This window comes from Passer domesticus, chromosome 4 (genome assembly GCF_036417665.1).
Source record: "Passer domesticus isolate bPasDom1 chromosome 4, bPasDom1.hap1, whole genome shotgun sequence".
Classification (NCBI taxonomy): domain Eukaryota; kingdom Metazoa; phylum Chordata; class Aves; order Passeriformes; family Passeridae; genus Passer; species Passer domesticus.
Window position 1 is genome coordinate 56,861,902 of NC_087477.1, and position 14,898 is coordinate 56,876,799.

The 14,898-nt window shown below is 39.2% G+C and overlaps 1 protein-coding gene and 1 long non-coding RNA gene across 4 annotated transcripts; one reads left to right on the top strand and one right to left on the bottom strand.

The window, feature by feature from the left end:
* The first annotated feature begins 18 nt into the window (after positions 1-18).
* LOC135299291 (uncharacterized) lies at positions 19-4,427 on the top strand. Its single transcript, XR_010361295.1, has 2 exons — positions 19-719; positions 2,351-4,427. It is a non-coding gene; the product is annotated as an uncharacterized LOC135299291 (long non-coding RNA).
* EXOC1L (exocyst complex component 1 like) lies at positions 3,203-10,553 on the bottom strand. 3 transcript variants are annotated; one of them, XM_064418118.1, is made up of 4 exons: positions 10,213-10,553; positions 6,636-6,766; positions 5,496-5,624; positions 3,203-4,924 (listed from the first exon to the last, which is right to left on the bottom strand). In XM_064418118.1, the coding sequence occupies exons 1-4, from the start codon at positions 10,331-10,333 to the stop codon at positions 4,916-4,918; spliced, it is 390 nt and encodes a 129-aa protein (XP_064274188.1). In that variant the 5' UTR covers positions 10,334-10,553; the 3' UTR covers positions 3,203-4,915. The 3 variants fall into 3 exon arrangements, with proteins under 3 accessions (XP_064274188.1, XP_064274187.1, XP_064274189.1); XM_064418117.1 differs by having other exon boundaries at positions 3,203-5,624; positions 10,213-10,552; XM_064418119.1 differs by lacking the exon at positions 10,213-10,553 and adding an exon at positions 10,014-10,205 and having other exon boundaries at positions 3,203-5,624.
* Positions 10,554-14,898: the final 4,345 nt, after the last annotated feature.

Here is a 14,898-nt window from a genome sequence, read left to right on the forward strand (position 1 = left end):
CCCAAAGGTGACGTCAGCGTTCTCCAGTGACGTCACGGCAGAGGCGCTGAGGGGTTTAGGCCTGTTAGGGGACAAATGAGCCCACAAAGGAAATGCAGGTCAAGCTGGTGTTGAAAGATGCATACAGTGCATTATAGCGTCGGACAGTCAATTTCAAATTACAATGTCCAGCTCTGACTGCATGCTGTAATTCCATTTGGCCACAGCATCAGGACTAACGTCACTTCACAGAATCAGCAAGGTTGGAAGAGACCTCTGAGATCATCAAGTCCAACCATCCACCCAGCACAATCACTGAGACCCCTAAACCATCAGACCTTATCACCCAGTACCAGATCCAGACACCTTTTGACCACCTCCAGGGATGGTGACTCCACCACCCCCAGTAACCTATTCCAGTGCCTTACAGCACTAAGAGTGAAAAATAAATCCCAGTATCTAATGTGAATCTCCCCTGTCTGAGCTTTAGGCCATCTCCTCTCGTCCCCTCACTGCAGGTGCAGCAGGAGAGACTCGAGCTGCCTTTCAGGGAGCTGCAGAGGGTGGTGAGGTCCCTCCTGAGCCCTCTCCAGGATAAACAAACCCAGCTCCCTCAGCTGTTCCTCACAGGACGTGTTTCCTGGAGCACCCATGAGCCTTGCTGCCCTTCACTGGACACACTCCAGCACCTCAATTTCCCTTTGAAAGGGAGGGGCCCAAAACTGAACGCAGTGCTGGAAGTGAGGCTAGGTAGAAGAATCTGGATTAATTGACAGTCTTTGATGTCAGTGATAACCCATTTGGGAAAATTAGGACGGGACTAGATTAAGGATTTGGCATCTAACCATGAGAGCTGATGTCCAAGTTGGCTATAGCTACTTGTAGTCACTGATGAATTCTGTGAAAACTGGAACTACCTCTGCTGTGGCAGAGGTTCTCCACATGATCAATACACTTCCCTGTTTTTTAGCATTGCTAATGTAATGGAGTGCATAGTTAAGGACAGACTGAAATCATTCCAGATTACTTGAATTGTATATGATTTATTAATTTTAGTGTGTAGCTGATAAAATGTATTTTTGAGGCCATGAACAATAAAGAAGAGAAAACATCCTTTCCAAGGAATTGTTCTAAATTGCCAGTCTATGGATTTCTAACATGCAGAACTGTGTTTCTGTAATTCCTGTATCATATTTCCACTTGATCAAAAGCATTAATTGAGATGAGCTCAGTTGATTACAGCATGGTGCTGATATCACCAACGTTGTAGGTTTGAGCCCCATATGGGCAATTTATTTAAGAGCTGGATTTGACAATCCTTGCATGTCCCTTCCCAGAACATTCTGTGATTAAACATGACTAATTAATTCTTGCTGAATTTACTTTTATTTTCTGACTTACAAAACAACATGCTGCGTAATTCTATAATATATCATTCATGAGGGCCATGGTTAAAATAGAAGGTATAGTTTGGTAATTTCTCAATTCAGCCACCAAATGTAACTGTCTCTCTCTAGCTCTATAAAGACTGGACAAGGCCGCCATAAAATATTGGAAAATGTTTCATAAAGCTGCAGTTATTAGGCAGAATGCTCTAGTTTCCTATCTTTTAGCGTTAATTATGCTAAAAGAAAAAATAAACCACACTAAAATGCACTTTTTACTGCTAAAATGGGTTTAAACATTAAAGCTGATGTGAGATCATCTATCAAGATGCATAGTGCCAGTGCCATCCTCTCCCCTCCTACTTCAGCTTGCCACAGATATTCTTTAAAAAGGGTGTTTGATCTTCCAATACTGACTTTAAGTAATAAAAAATTCTTAAATTACATATACATTAAAAATTACATAATATAATCACTCACTTTACTAGAAAAATATTTATATGCTGAAAGTGACTGAAAGCATTAGGCAATAGGTAGATGGCAAGGAAAGCAATATAGGCTTGTTTTTGAAAGAGCTTAGTATATGTATGTTACTGTATGTATGACTCCAAAACAAGGAGAAGTATGAGAAATAACCTAGAAGGCACAGTCCAGAACATGCTCCCTGCTCTGTTTCACTTCCAAAACTTTTTTTAAAATTCTGCACTGATCTGTATTTGCTTAATTTAGGATTCAAGAAAATATTAGTTAGCCATGAAAAATAAACTCGCAGGAGAGGAGTATTTCTGCTGTAAATAAATAACATTTAAATAAATTCTATTGTCATAGGTTTCCCTGTATGCTTAATTCTGATGTTGGTTTAAGTGTTTAAAATATACATGTACAGAAAGAAATCACCTGTCTTTCATGCCAGCCTCTGTTCCCTTTCTGTCTGTTATGTGAGCACAAATTTCTGTTTGCTTATGATCGCTCTTCTTCATTTTCAGGCTGCCATGTATTTTCTTCTCTTTGGAACAGACTTGGCTAATAGCTACTCCTGTCTGCTGAAGAAAATCTGCATTATATCCCCAATCTCACGTAATCATTCCATCATGTAGTTGAAACCTTTATAGGAATGCTACAGATGCATTTGTGTTAATCCTTTCTCCTGTAAGTTTCTTCCTAGTCAGTTTTTGAGAGTTCTTCCAGGAGAACTAGATGAATACCCAGATACTTTATTTCAAACTACATTCCATTTATCTAAGGTCAGGAAATGTGATGTAGGAAATAATTCCACATTAACTGAAAGATGGGTAATTTAGCCTGTCAGGTCTTTTCCATTCATAATTAGCACATTCTCTGTGTCCTGTGGAGCAGCTGTGCTATGCTCACCACAAAGTGATAGTGTCCCTCAGACTTCCCATAGCACAGTCAGGCAATTACAGAGTCTTGGTAGCTGTCATCTTACAGAGAACTATGTGAAAGTAGGGAGTGTCTAGATTAGGTCCACAAAGATCTTTTAAAGTACTCTTTACTCTTCCTTTTGATAGTAACTGAAATAATTGACATGGACAACGTCCCTGTTTTTTCCATTCCTTTTGTTCAGTCTGACTGCTTAGTTAAGAATCTCTGAAATACTAGATTATCAGACAGAAGAAATGCCAGAGATTTTAATAGCATATTCTTCCACATAAAATGCAGATTTGTGTCTTCCAATATAGCCCATTACATGTTTATATAATACAAGAATAAAAATGTATAAACTACCAATGAAAGTCCATTAAATATGGTTGAATGTTATAGTAACTGTTTAGCTATCATCAGTTTCTAAAATGATACAGACAATTACTGGGCAAGAATTCAGTATACATTTACTTTATTTCAAAAGAATGCTCTGAAGTGCTCATTTTTAGAGTTCTAGGTTTTTTATTACAATTACAAGATGAATGATGAAAGCTTTTCCACCCAGAAAACATTTCCTTGTGCCTATTAAGCAAAGAATTTGTAAATATTGTGGAAAACATTGTGACCTCAACAATCAATACACAATTCAAACAAGATGATGTATCATAGATAGCAGTAGCATGAATTATACTTTCTATATAAGATGGTTTTGTGGAACCTGGATGTTGGGCAAATACTTCTTGTAGCTAATAATTAAATGTCACAACACACCTACTTGCACTGGATTATCCCAAAGACATTCTCAAAAGAACAACTGTATTGTGCAAACAATCACTAAAATTACATTCCTTCTCTCTAAGAGTATTTAGGTGGCAAATTTAAGACCCAAGTCCTTACAAGTGCCAGAGGATTTGTGTTACCCACATAAACTGCCCTGACAGCTGTCTTACTGTACAGTAATAATTACTAAGGTCTGTGTTAGAACCAATGTAATTTGCAATATATGCCGAGAATAAATATCTAACATCCAAATATTAACTAATCAAAGGCATGGGCTTTCATATATACACACAATAGGACAACACTGAAAAAGTAGAAAGCTGTACATTTTACAGGTTTTCAAATATATTCTCACTTACTTGATGATGTATCAATTTTGAATCCAAAGTACATTTACACAAATGTTTTCTTTTCACATGGAAGACAAAGTCCAAGCCACAGTACAGCAGAGTAGCCTTGCACAGCTATCCCATGTTAGAGATGGCAGGTGCTGAGACAGGACATGAACCAGCCTCTGATTTCCTGGGGGCTGGCATCACTCAGCTCCAGCTCCATACCCACTTCAGTCCACAGCCTGCCTTCCTGGACTCTCTTGGCTGCCAAAGGAAAAACTAATTTTCTCCTGCAGGACATTCAGATCAGAAGCTTCTCTGAATGGAGCTTACTTTGCGTTGGCATTTTTTTATTTACTATGGGATGAACAGCCAGCTCACTCAGCTGACAGACACTGGGCAGGAAGACCATGCTTCTTACCATTAACCTTGTTCCTTTTCAGCTTCTGCTCAACACAGCTGCCACTTATCCTCTGTTTCTGCCACAGTATACTGCTATCACAAGTCCAGCTGTTACATTTTGTGAGCTGTTCTAAACTCCTCAAGAAGATTCCATCCCATGGTAAATTTAGCTCTAAGTACTAATGTGCCTTTAAGTAATGCACTGAATATGCTTACACTTAGCTAAAAACTGGTGAAAATAATTCTCATCATTCTATTTTGAAAACTCTATCACTTACCTATAAAGTAACTCTAGTAACCAACAACTACTGTTTACACAGTATTTTCTTATCCTTTGGTTTAGAGATAATTTCTGTTCCCTAACCACAGCTGTTCATAAGCAAGGAAGGGCAAGAAAGGACATATTAATGTTACAGAAGTTCTGAAACGTCTGACAAATAAAGCAATGCTGCTTAAAAACATTTGTTTTCTAGACAGTATCACAAATAACGTGAAGACCAAAGGGAATACTAAATATTCTGTGGGAAAAATAATATAGCTGCATAGGTGAAAAGTTGGTCCCATGGTATCTGAATGCAGTACTCCTATTCACCAGGATGAGAACTGGATTCTTGTAGGGATGTAGCTGTGCTCTCTTTAATGGAGTTCTGTGTTTCAACACATCTGGAAATGGAAATGTGCATCATTCTCATACAGAACTCAACTGATTGCCTTTTTTTCTATTTCCAAGATATGAACTAACTGTTAATGCTCTTAACGTTACAAAAGTATTTCAAGCTATTAATGAAAGATAATTTATACCTCCATGAACATATAAGCAACTGCTGAACTCTGCTTACGTAAGCAACCACCACTGACCATGATAATTACTGGCACTTTCCAGTCTCTTGTATGTATAAATATTTGCTAGAATGAGGACATCTTAATATGTATAAATGAATTATCAACTGTTCATGTAAAGAGTATGTTCCACTTTTTACTTACATGTAAAATTAAAAAGGAGACACTGCATATCAGCCAGTAACTTTTTTATCAGATGGTTTATGAAATGCTGGTCAGTGAAAGTCAACCAGTCACCTTAATGTTAGAAAATACATCTTTAGGAGAAACGACAGAGGGAGAGACACAAAAGGTTGGAAGCATAGAAGCAAACCCTCATAACTACTAAGAAATCTCTATTGCTGGATGACCAGATTGAATCATCATTTAGGTAGGTGTCATCAAAGTTCACAACCTTGAAGTCCTTCTTAAGGTACATGGCATTCAGTTTGTTTAGTGTTCGAGCAAAGGTATATTTTGATGCACAACTATATGCTTCCATATTGTAGACTTTGTGGAAATGCATATCAAAATATGGATTATCCTAAAAAAAATTGAGAGAGAATGAAATTACTATACACATTACAGTGTTAGAATCGCAATCTGTTGTTCTCTGCCCAGCTACCTACAGAGCTTTTTCTCAGTATGATGGTCTCTAAAGGACTTCACATACTTCTGCTATTCGTCTTAAATGTTCTTTTAAAACTTTAAAAAGTAGCAGCTGAAATTCTTTGTCATTGGGAATTTTTTCTGAGTAAAAATTTCTAAGTTTTCTCAAGCGTATACTGTACTTATTGGTATTGTACAGTCTTGTTTTGAACTGAATCAATTTGTTATGTTGCCTAAAACACAGAAAAGCACCTGCCTTGGACTATAACTGTCTATGTCTGTGGGAGAGAAGAATATTGATTGCCCTTCCTGCCTGAGTTGTATGTCTTTATGCTTTCCGGCTCTTTGACACAATTAATCCTAGCAGCAGATAAATTCTTTTAAATTCTATGGATATGAATACCTAATATGAATATTTATAGCACTGTTAATTACCCCATGAGTTTGAGGTTCAATTAGGCTTTTCTTTAATCAAAAATGAGACAGATTTTGATCATCCCAGCTGTAAGAGGATGAATCATTCCTGAAGAATATTTTAGCACAACACTTCAGAAGAAGTGTCCATAAAAAATTTTAATGAAATTTTGTTTTCAAATACACTCTAAAATCTATTACATTAACTGTAGTTTGCACTGGAAGCTGCAGATGGAGAACTTTTATTAGCAGTCACAATGACCAAATTAAAAAACACCCAGCTTCTGCCTCAGGTCTCAACCAGAGATGAAGGCTATTATAATAAACTAACAAAAAAATCTCACCTTCCTCTTCTCCTCCAACAGTGCAAATGTGACATGGAGCTTCTCACATGCAATAAAGCCAAAATTCCTTGGTAACTTAATTTTATTTTTCAGATAAATGCATTTTAATTGCATTTTAATTCTTGTATCCCAAACTGCAAAACAAGAAAATTTTTCTCTATTTACATAATACAGAAAGTAACACTTACTGCATCTGCTTCTTTTCCATCAATCATCTCCAGATCTTTCAAAAACCACTTCTCAACTATTTCATATTTCTCCTCTCGGTCCACTCGCCAGTGTTTAACCATACATATTTCTACTTCTTTACTTTTATTCACTGCAAAAAAAAAAAAAGTTTAGATATGCAAGTACTTCCCAAAGGTAAACCATCACAGGCAGGGGTGTATTGGGTTACACTGGACTTGGATAGCTTTATTTTGGCCAGGTAGTAAGAAGGTGCCATGTTGTCAGTCTATGAAACCTATCAGATTTTAGTAGATTTAGGATTTACCTTACTCCCCTGTTCAAAAGCCTTTCATGTGAACTCACTAGCACTGCAATGAAATCCTCATTCTGGCACTGAGTCTGCATTATCCTTCTTAGTTCAAGAGGGAGATTTTTAGGGTGCTGCAGTTAGGAAATTGCAAAACCTCTACCAAGATTCTGTATTTACATGACTTCTGCTATACTTTCCACTCTGTGAAGGAAGTTCTCTTATGAAGGCATTACTTTTTTAAAGCAAAACTCTTATTTCCCTATACAGTATGTAAATGAAATCAACATTGAAAATTTTTCTTAAAGTTTTCAGTTGTCCAGTGCTAAATTTATAGAAATTACTGTTTTCCAACTTAGGCAGGAAATGAGATAAAAAAGAGCATGAAGAGGTTTTTTGCAATAACTACCACTATTAATTGATTAGTTTGAGTGCTGAGTAGGAGACTGGGTTTCTGTAACAGACCATTATAAGTGTGAAAAGTACCAGAGCAGGAGCAATCTCCTGCACATCCAGCTGCTGATGGCTGCAGGGCAGACCACATTCCCAAGCTATCTGGGAGCCCAAATTATGGTCAAGAAGTCACCTACATTTGGCAGGAGCATTTCAACTTTACAGCACAAGGCTAGGAACACAGGAGCAAAATGCTTTTATTTCTAAATACTGCCTGAATTTTTGAAACCCCATTTTGAATCTTCATTAGTTTTACCTTGCTCCTGTTAAAACATCTCTTATTCTCACCTGCTTATAAGAAAATTATTATTAAATAACAACAAAGTACTTATGTTGGAGATACTCCTTTCCATTGCAAAGAAAAACGGTGGAAAATATATAAATTGATCATAATTTCTCTCAACCTATAGTTTCCCTGCCTGGGGAATACAAATAAATTTCCCCTGGTTCTATCAACCATAGTTACTCAATCATTTTTGACCAAAAGACCACCACTGTGTTATCTTCCATGGAGAACATACAATGGTTTTCATTTGCAAGCAAATCTAGCAGATTTATCTTAGGAAGTTCTCTTCATACTTTCAGTTTCACCCATTTTGTTTGTTGGTGTGCTAGCTTGTAAAGGAGTGTGTTGTGTCCCTCAGAGTTAAAACTAAAGGAAGCAAGCCCAAACCCCAAGTCCTCTCAAAAATACAAAGGGATGTCCTAGGAGCCCCCAGGTCCCCACACTGCCACTGCTGCACCCCTCTGACAACAGAAATCCTATGACATAAGGACAGAGCACACATGTCATGCATAGTGAACCCAGCGGTGAAACTTGGGTGTGCTATTTTCACTTAAGAAAGAAAAATCATTTTCCTGCATTTTACGTACTGCTTGATCTTGCACTCAGTCAAAAGAGTCAAAGAAAATTTTTTTCATAGAGAGCTCTACCATGTCACTCTATTAAGCTCTAAAAGCTTTGCTTGAGGTGGGCACAGCTATGGCAAAGAGAGAGAGACAAAGTATTTCTTAAAGCCTTTCATGGACTAAACACCTTTTCCAGCGTCTCTGTAGGACAAAATGTTATCCCCACCATTCTTTCTTGGGTATACCAATACTGGGTTGTGAAAACTCCTGAATGGGGTTGCATTTCAGCTCTATGTTCTTCCAGGGTTTATAAACTGTCTTGTGAAAGGATACTATCACTTTCTTGCAAGAACTGGGATTTGCTGTTGTGAAAAGGAAAGGAAATAGTGTTGGCCAAATGGCACCAAAAGAAGATTGTTCAGTTACCCACACCAGGATTTTGTTGTAACACACATTTCAAAGGCACAGACTTCGGAAGTTTTGACTATAGTTTGACAGATTTTTTTAATGGTGATTTGAAATCAACAGAAACACACAGAGGTTGCATTGCAGGGATAAGATTTTAGATAACGTGTTTTGCTCCCACAGAATCACAGCAGAACACAGTAGTTGCTGGCAGCTGGATGCAACCCATCTTTCAGAATCAGATTTCCACTCTACTCACCACTTACTCAACCATGCCTGAATATATTAAGAGGGTTTAATATTGGATAGTGGAGAGATCCTACTCTAAACACTCTACATGAGTTTTCCTTTATGTCTTTAGAGACTTCCAATCAGTAAATCTGATTAGAGGCTTTCTTTTAATGGTTTGCTCTCCTCTATCTGAAAAAGACGTTTTTAGGAAAGATTTTAAAGGTGCATGATGTTAGTTCTCCTTTTCGGAAGTTTCACAACAGTGAACTGCTTACAGAACTCCACATGGAACTAATCATACTTCTACGGATAGTTTCATAAACTGTGAATGAGATTGGTATTTCTGTATGTTTAGAAGCCCTATAACATGCAGGAATTAATTCCTTTAAACTGTTTTTATAGTTCTAACATACAAAGCCTGTTCTACCAAAATTAAAGGAGTACAGGGAACATAGCTGGCTCAGGGTTTCCAATAACCAGTAAAACAGCTCATGTGCTCTAAGGACTTCAGGTTTTTAGAAAGATAATGAATATAGAATACTGGATGCCAACCCCATCTATGTCTCAAGCACACAGATTATTTCTATCTATGTATTTGGAACCTGAAGAGGAAACAGACTGAAGGAATCATCCACTTCAACCAAACTACTTACAGATGACATTTATCTTTTTAGTATTTTTCAGTGGTTTGAAATAATAATTTAAAAAGCCCTACGCAAACCAGCTTTTCTGAAACCTCCATGAAATAGATGATTCACTTGAAAAGAAATTTTAAAAGTAGCCAGATAATTACCACTTAAAGCAATCTTATTCTTCTCAAAGTTTGTGCTAATTACTAACTCCAATGTGTATTTATTTAAACCACAAGTCTAATCTGTTGTTCAAAGTGGAATAGGGACAATATGCGGGACATTAGACCAAGCCGAGGGATAGTGCACAAAATTTACAATTGTTCCCTGCAATGTTAATGCAGGAAAAAATCTAGGAAAGAATCTGTAGAATCTAGCAAAGAATCTGTAGAAAACCTGACTAGAGCTATTGTAAGGGTTTGCCCTTTTCAGAGGCGTTCGGGCGCTCACGGCACTGCCACGGCCAGAGCGCTGCCCGCAGCTGCGGGCAGATGTGCGGATGTGTCGCCGCGCGGGTGCCAAACCTGGAGCCGCTGTGACTCACGAGCGGGAGAGAACGCTGTTCCGGGGGCTCTGGCGCTGCGGGAGCGGCGAGCCGGGCTCCGTGCCGTGCGGGGAGCGGCGGGACACGGCGGGACGAGGCGCTGCCCCGCTCCGGCCCGGGGCGCTGAGCCCGGCCCCGCTCCCCCCGCGGAGCCCGGCCCGCCCGGCGCTGCCCCGTACCTGCGGCGCACAGGTAATAGCGCTGGGCGCCCGCGCCCTCCACCTCGATGAACTCGTGCAGCCTCTGCCGCCGGGGCCCGAAGAGCCTCTTCGCCAGGTCCTCCTTCACCAGCGAGGACATCGCACCCGCGGAGCCGCTCAGCGCCGCGCTCCCCGCGCCCCGCAGCCGCCACGGGGCTCCACGGCGGGGGCTGCGCTGCGGCCGCGAGGGGCCGCGGGGCGCGGGGCGGGCATGGCCGGCACCCCCCCGCTGCCCCCGGCCGCTTCCCCTCCGCCCCAGCAGCCGCCGCTAAAACTTCGGCCGCCGGCGCCGGGAGAGGCCGGACCGCGATCTCCCCGCCCCGCGCCCGCCCGCCCGCCCCGCGCCAGCGGTACCGGCACCGGCACCGGCACCGAGACAAGTCCCGAGTGCCGTCGGGCCGGCCGGGGGGAGGAGATAACGGGCGGAGGAGAACGCAAAACAATCACGCTAGAGACGATTTACCAAAAAAAAAAAAAAAAAAAAAAAAAAAAAAAAAAAAAAAAAAAAAAAAAAGCTGTCAACGCAATTCTTATTAGACAGCATTATGGCTGTCACCAGTGTTCCTCCAGTAATAGCTTTTTGGCTATTAATAGCGTTAAGGACGAAATTACCTTATGCCACTCCTTACAAATAGAAACTCACGTCCAGAGGAGTCCTAAAAGGCACCCCCAGAATGTTTGCACATGTGAGAGGTCTTTCATGTCAGCCATAAATGTATTTGCAGAAATTTTGGTGGTTTCTGCCATTCCACAGGTGTGTGGGTGAAGTTTCTGGAGTTTGGTGCTCTTCTAATTCCAGTATCCATGGTAGCCTGTGCTAGAGTTTTGCACTTTGGACTGGTTTCTGGCTGCTTATAAAAGTTTGGATATTCTCTTCTAATTCTTACTTTCAAGCTTGTATACCTTATACAAGCTTGAATACCTTACTGAGTTTTTCATTTTTGTGATCTCAGTGCAACATAGAAAGAAATGTTACCTTGGAATGAAACTAAGTGCTAAAGTGAAGGCAAGATTTAGAATTTGAGGATATTTTAAAAATTGGCAATATTAGAATTATTTAGTGAGTTAGGTCTACATGGTGCTTTCATTATGTGAAACAAAATGGAACCAAATTGAAATTATGTAAAATTAGGGAGAATCATCCTCTGCCACAGATACTAAGCATATTGAGTTGACAAGTGGGAAAGGATTGAAAAGAAACTAGGTTTTGATTTATTATCCTTTCTTTTGATCCCAACTTTGTTTGGAAACACAGTTATGATTTTTAGATATATATTAATTTCATCTCTGATTTGGGAGAGTAAAGTTACTCAAAGCATCAGGATTTATAAGTACAGGGCTTAGGGATAAATTTAAGCTCTTAGCTTTGAAGTGTTATTTTAGGAAAAGAGCAAGATGCTCACTTCCAAACCAAGACATCCGCATATCAGGAAGATGCCTTCTTATGGAGACTTCCCAGAGGATATCTGAGGCACAGGTTCCTGCCCACAATTTTGATGACTTGGCCATGCCTTGAATATGAGACTGCTGTAAAGTTGGCTTGCAGTTCACAGTCCCTCTCTGTCAGCCAGACATTGGCAGAATTGGCAAGGCTGGTACCCCAGGCTTCAGTTCATCACCACCAGTGTTAATAGTGCCATGGCTGGAGGTTTCAGTGCTCATCCTCAGTGCCAGACTCCTCATTAGGAAGCTGATTTTGGCTCCACCAGCCTGTAGCTCATGTTGCATCTCAGATCCTTCAAATTTTTTTATTTTTTTTTTCCAGTTCTGAAGCAACAGAAGTACAGACAAAAATACCTTGAAAAAAAAATACTTGCAGCTCTGGAATAATTTTCAGTCAGTGTTTCCCTTGTTAAAGATTCAGTTGGTATCAGAGAAACTGCCTAGAGGGCAAGTGAGGCATCACTGGCGTCAAAGACATGATGGAGCTAAGACAAAAGTGGTGCATAAATCTGATCTCTCTTGAATCAGATTTTCGGTTTTTTGGTTTGATCATAAAGTGAGTTTCCACAAGAGTGTTTTGAGGTTTGATATATTAATATTCTTCTAAAGGATACAATATCCTTTATTGTATTCTCAAATGCTGCATTAAACAACTCCCCAGAGTATATCAGTAGAAAGGTGCAATGATGATTTTAATGGGTAACCTTTTAACAGGAGACATAAAACTTTGCCATTCACTATTGCTTTTGATTCTTTTGATTCTTTATTCACCCATCCTCTGTTACAACATATCAGATTTTAGATCCACCTTAACTGTGATAGTATGAGCCCAAATCCTAACAGTCTGAAAGGCAACAGTTGAGCTGTAACTCACACAGACAGCAAGGATACACTAACTATGGACTGGGAACAACTTATCTGCCACCCAGTGTCCCAGCCAGCCATCCCTACCTCAGATAACGCCACTCCTGAATGAGGGTCTTATAAATCAGAACAAGCTAATTGTTACAAGCACCATAAAGGAATTTGCATCCAAATTTTATTGGGATTTACATGTAACTGTCCAAATAGATGAATTACAGATGATTGTGAAAGCCACACAACCCCTAGCCCAGACTCACAGTGATATACAAAGGGAGAAGTAGTAACCAGGAAAGTGTCTTACATCCTTCAGCTAAATATTAATTGCTTCTGTACCTTCCTCCCCCCCCACCCCCCTTTTTCCCTTGCAATTTTTTCCCATGTCCCAATACAACTTTCTTTACTGTACCCAGGATATTAACTTTAACTGATATAGCAGCAGATCCTAAAAAGATACATCTCCTTAATCTTCATTGTTTCTCAGTCACAGTGTTATGGTAAAAATCTATTCACCAGCTTTAGATACAATGTTTTTGATGGGTCCCTCTGCTTCTTTGGGTCTACCATTGGACACTAGGATATGCATGCAGTGGAATTATTTGAGGCTTAATCCAAAATGCATTAAGTCAATAACAAATTGTCTTTGATTCTGGTGGGCTTCAGAGTAGTCATTATAGGCACAGTGGAATACTGTTTAGGTACGACTCCACTGTGGTCTGCATGTTGAATCCTTCCAGAAGATGTACATGTGATCTTTCTCTCAGTTCCTGGCACACCTTACAAAGCAGTGGTTGCTGGAAGCATCTTTTCCATTGCTCCTTGTTTGACAATGACATGAAATAATGGGAAGAAAAATGCAACATGAAGAATAATTTCTCAGAGCCACAAAGGATCCCTGTAGACTGAAAAATATAATTTATAATAGGCTTTACTTTCCAATACCTGCTGTTTCTCTTTGAGGTTTCAGCCAGGTACAGTTTTCTCTGTTAACAATTACTTTATTATCTGTAAATATTCTTCACAGCTTTGAGTTCCCAGATCACTTTTTTAACATCACAGATGATATTTCAGCATGTAAACTAAAAATTACAAATGGCATTCTACAGTGACCTAGCTGTACAGAGCAGCTTCCAAAGCTGACTTCAGAAAACTAGTTCTGAACAATCATCTTTTTTTTCCTTATGATTTGCTAATGATTTTTTCTCAGGTCTCTTTCCCCACTGGCACTTATAGAGGATTTGACTCCTAATTATGGCTAGTTATTCCCATGTTTTCTTAGCTATGCCAATAAACTTAGATCTCTGTGCAGTGAAGCATAAACCTAGCTGTGTTGTCCTGAAAACTCTTTGAAGCACCAGAGATTTCATGCAGAAATGCTGTTCAGTAAGCAACAGTTTGAGACACTCAGTTTTAAAATAGAAGCATAGAAATACACGAAGTAGAAGAAGTCAGTTGGTTAAAATGTTCTTGCAGAGCTGTTTTTCTCCTGACTGTTTTGGGGAGCCCATTAAAAGAGTCTTGTACCAATGCCAGGATATTTGGGTGCTCAAACAATGACTCAAGACTTCATCAGTTCTGGTAAAGAAAATTAAACCCCAAATGTGGCTGGTGTCTCTAATGATGTGATGTAATTACTTGGTTTTAAAAAGCAGTACTGTACTCTTTTCTTGGAAGAAAAGAGGTAAAAGAGTTTATTCTTGAGTTTAATTAACTGACACTCAAATTCCTCAAGTTTATATTGACTTTATACTGGCTTATCATTTTCAAAATATAATCATGAGTGTCATTGGCATAAATGGTCCCACACAATGCCAGCATACTGTCCAAAATTTTCTTTTCAATAGAAAATAGACACATGTCCTTCATATAATAATAACCAGATGCTGTTTTATGGATGGAGTTTGAAAGCATATTTTGAAACATAATAAAAAAGCATGGAGTATCCAACTTTTCCATGAATAATTTACTCATGTTGAATTTTACACATATATGAACTAAAAATTAGGGCTGTAAGTAAATTCGCTTAAATAATAAGACTTTCAGTTCCCATTCAGCAGAGCACCTAATAACACTTTGATAAATTGCAGCCACATTTAATTAACAGTGTGAAATCCTGGCATGATGGATTCGGCACTCTGTTATTCAAATATAACCTATTCAATATCATACAATTTTCTTTGTGGAGGTCAAACTGTAAAGATAAGAATAAAGAAAACAAAAGGAAAAAAAAGTTAAAACAAATCCCATGAGTTTCTATGCATACAAATGACCATTAGTCTTCTGACAGCTGAAAGCTTTTGAAATTTTAGGTCAGGATTTTGACAGCTCTGGTGTATTTTACAAAAAATACAGAGGAGAACA

What these genes read in the sequence shown, in the direction of transcription:
- EXOC1L (XM_064418117.1), bottom strand. Translation starts at nt 10,333, where the DNA reads ATGTCCTCGCTGGTGAAGGAGGACCTGGCGAAGAGGCTCTTCGGGCCC. An exon ending in CTATTACCTGTGCGCCGCAG is followed by an intron (nt 6,767 to 10,212) that starts GTACGGGGCAGC and finishes TTTTTTTTGCAG; the next exon opens with TGAATAAAAGTAAAGAAGTA. An exon ending in ATGGAAAAGAAGCAGATGCA is followed by an intron (nt 5,625 to 6,635) that starts GTAAGTGTTACT and finishes AATTTTTTTTAG; the next exon opens with GATAATCCATATTTTGATAT.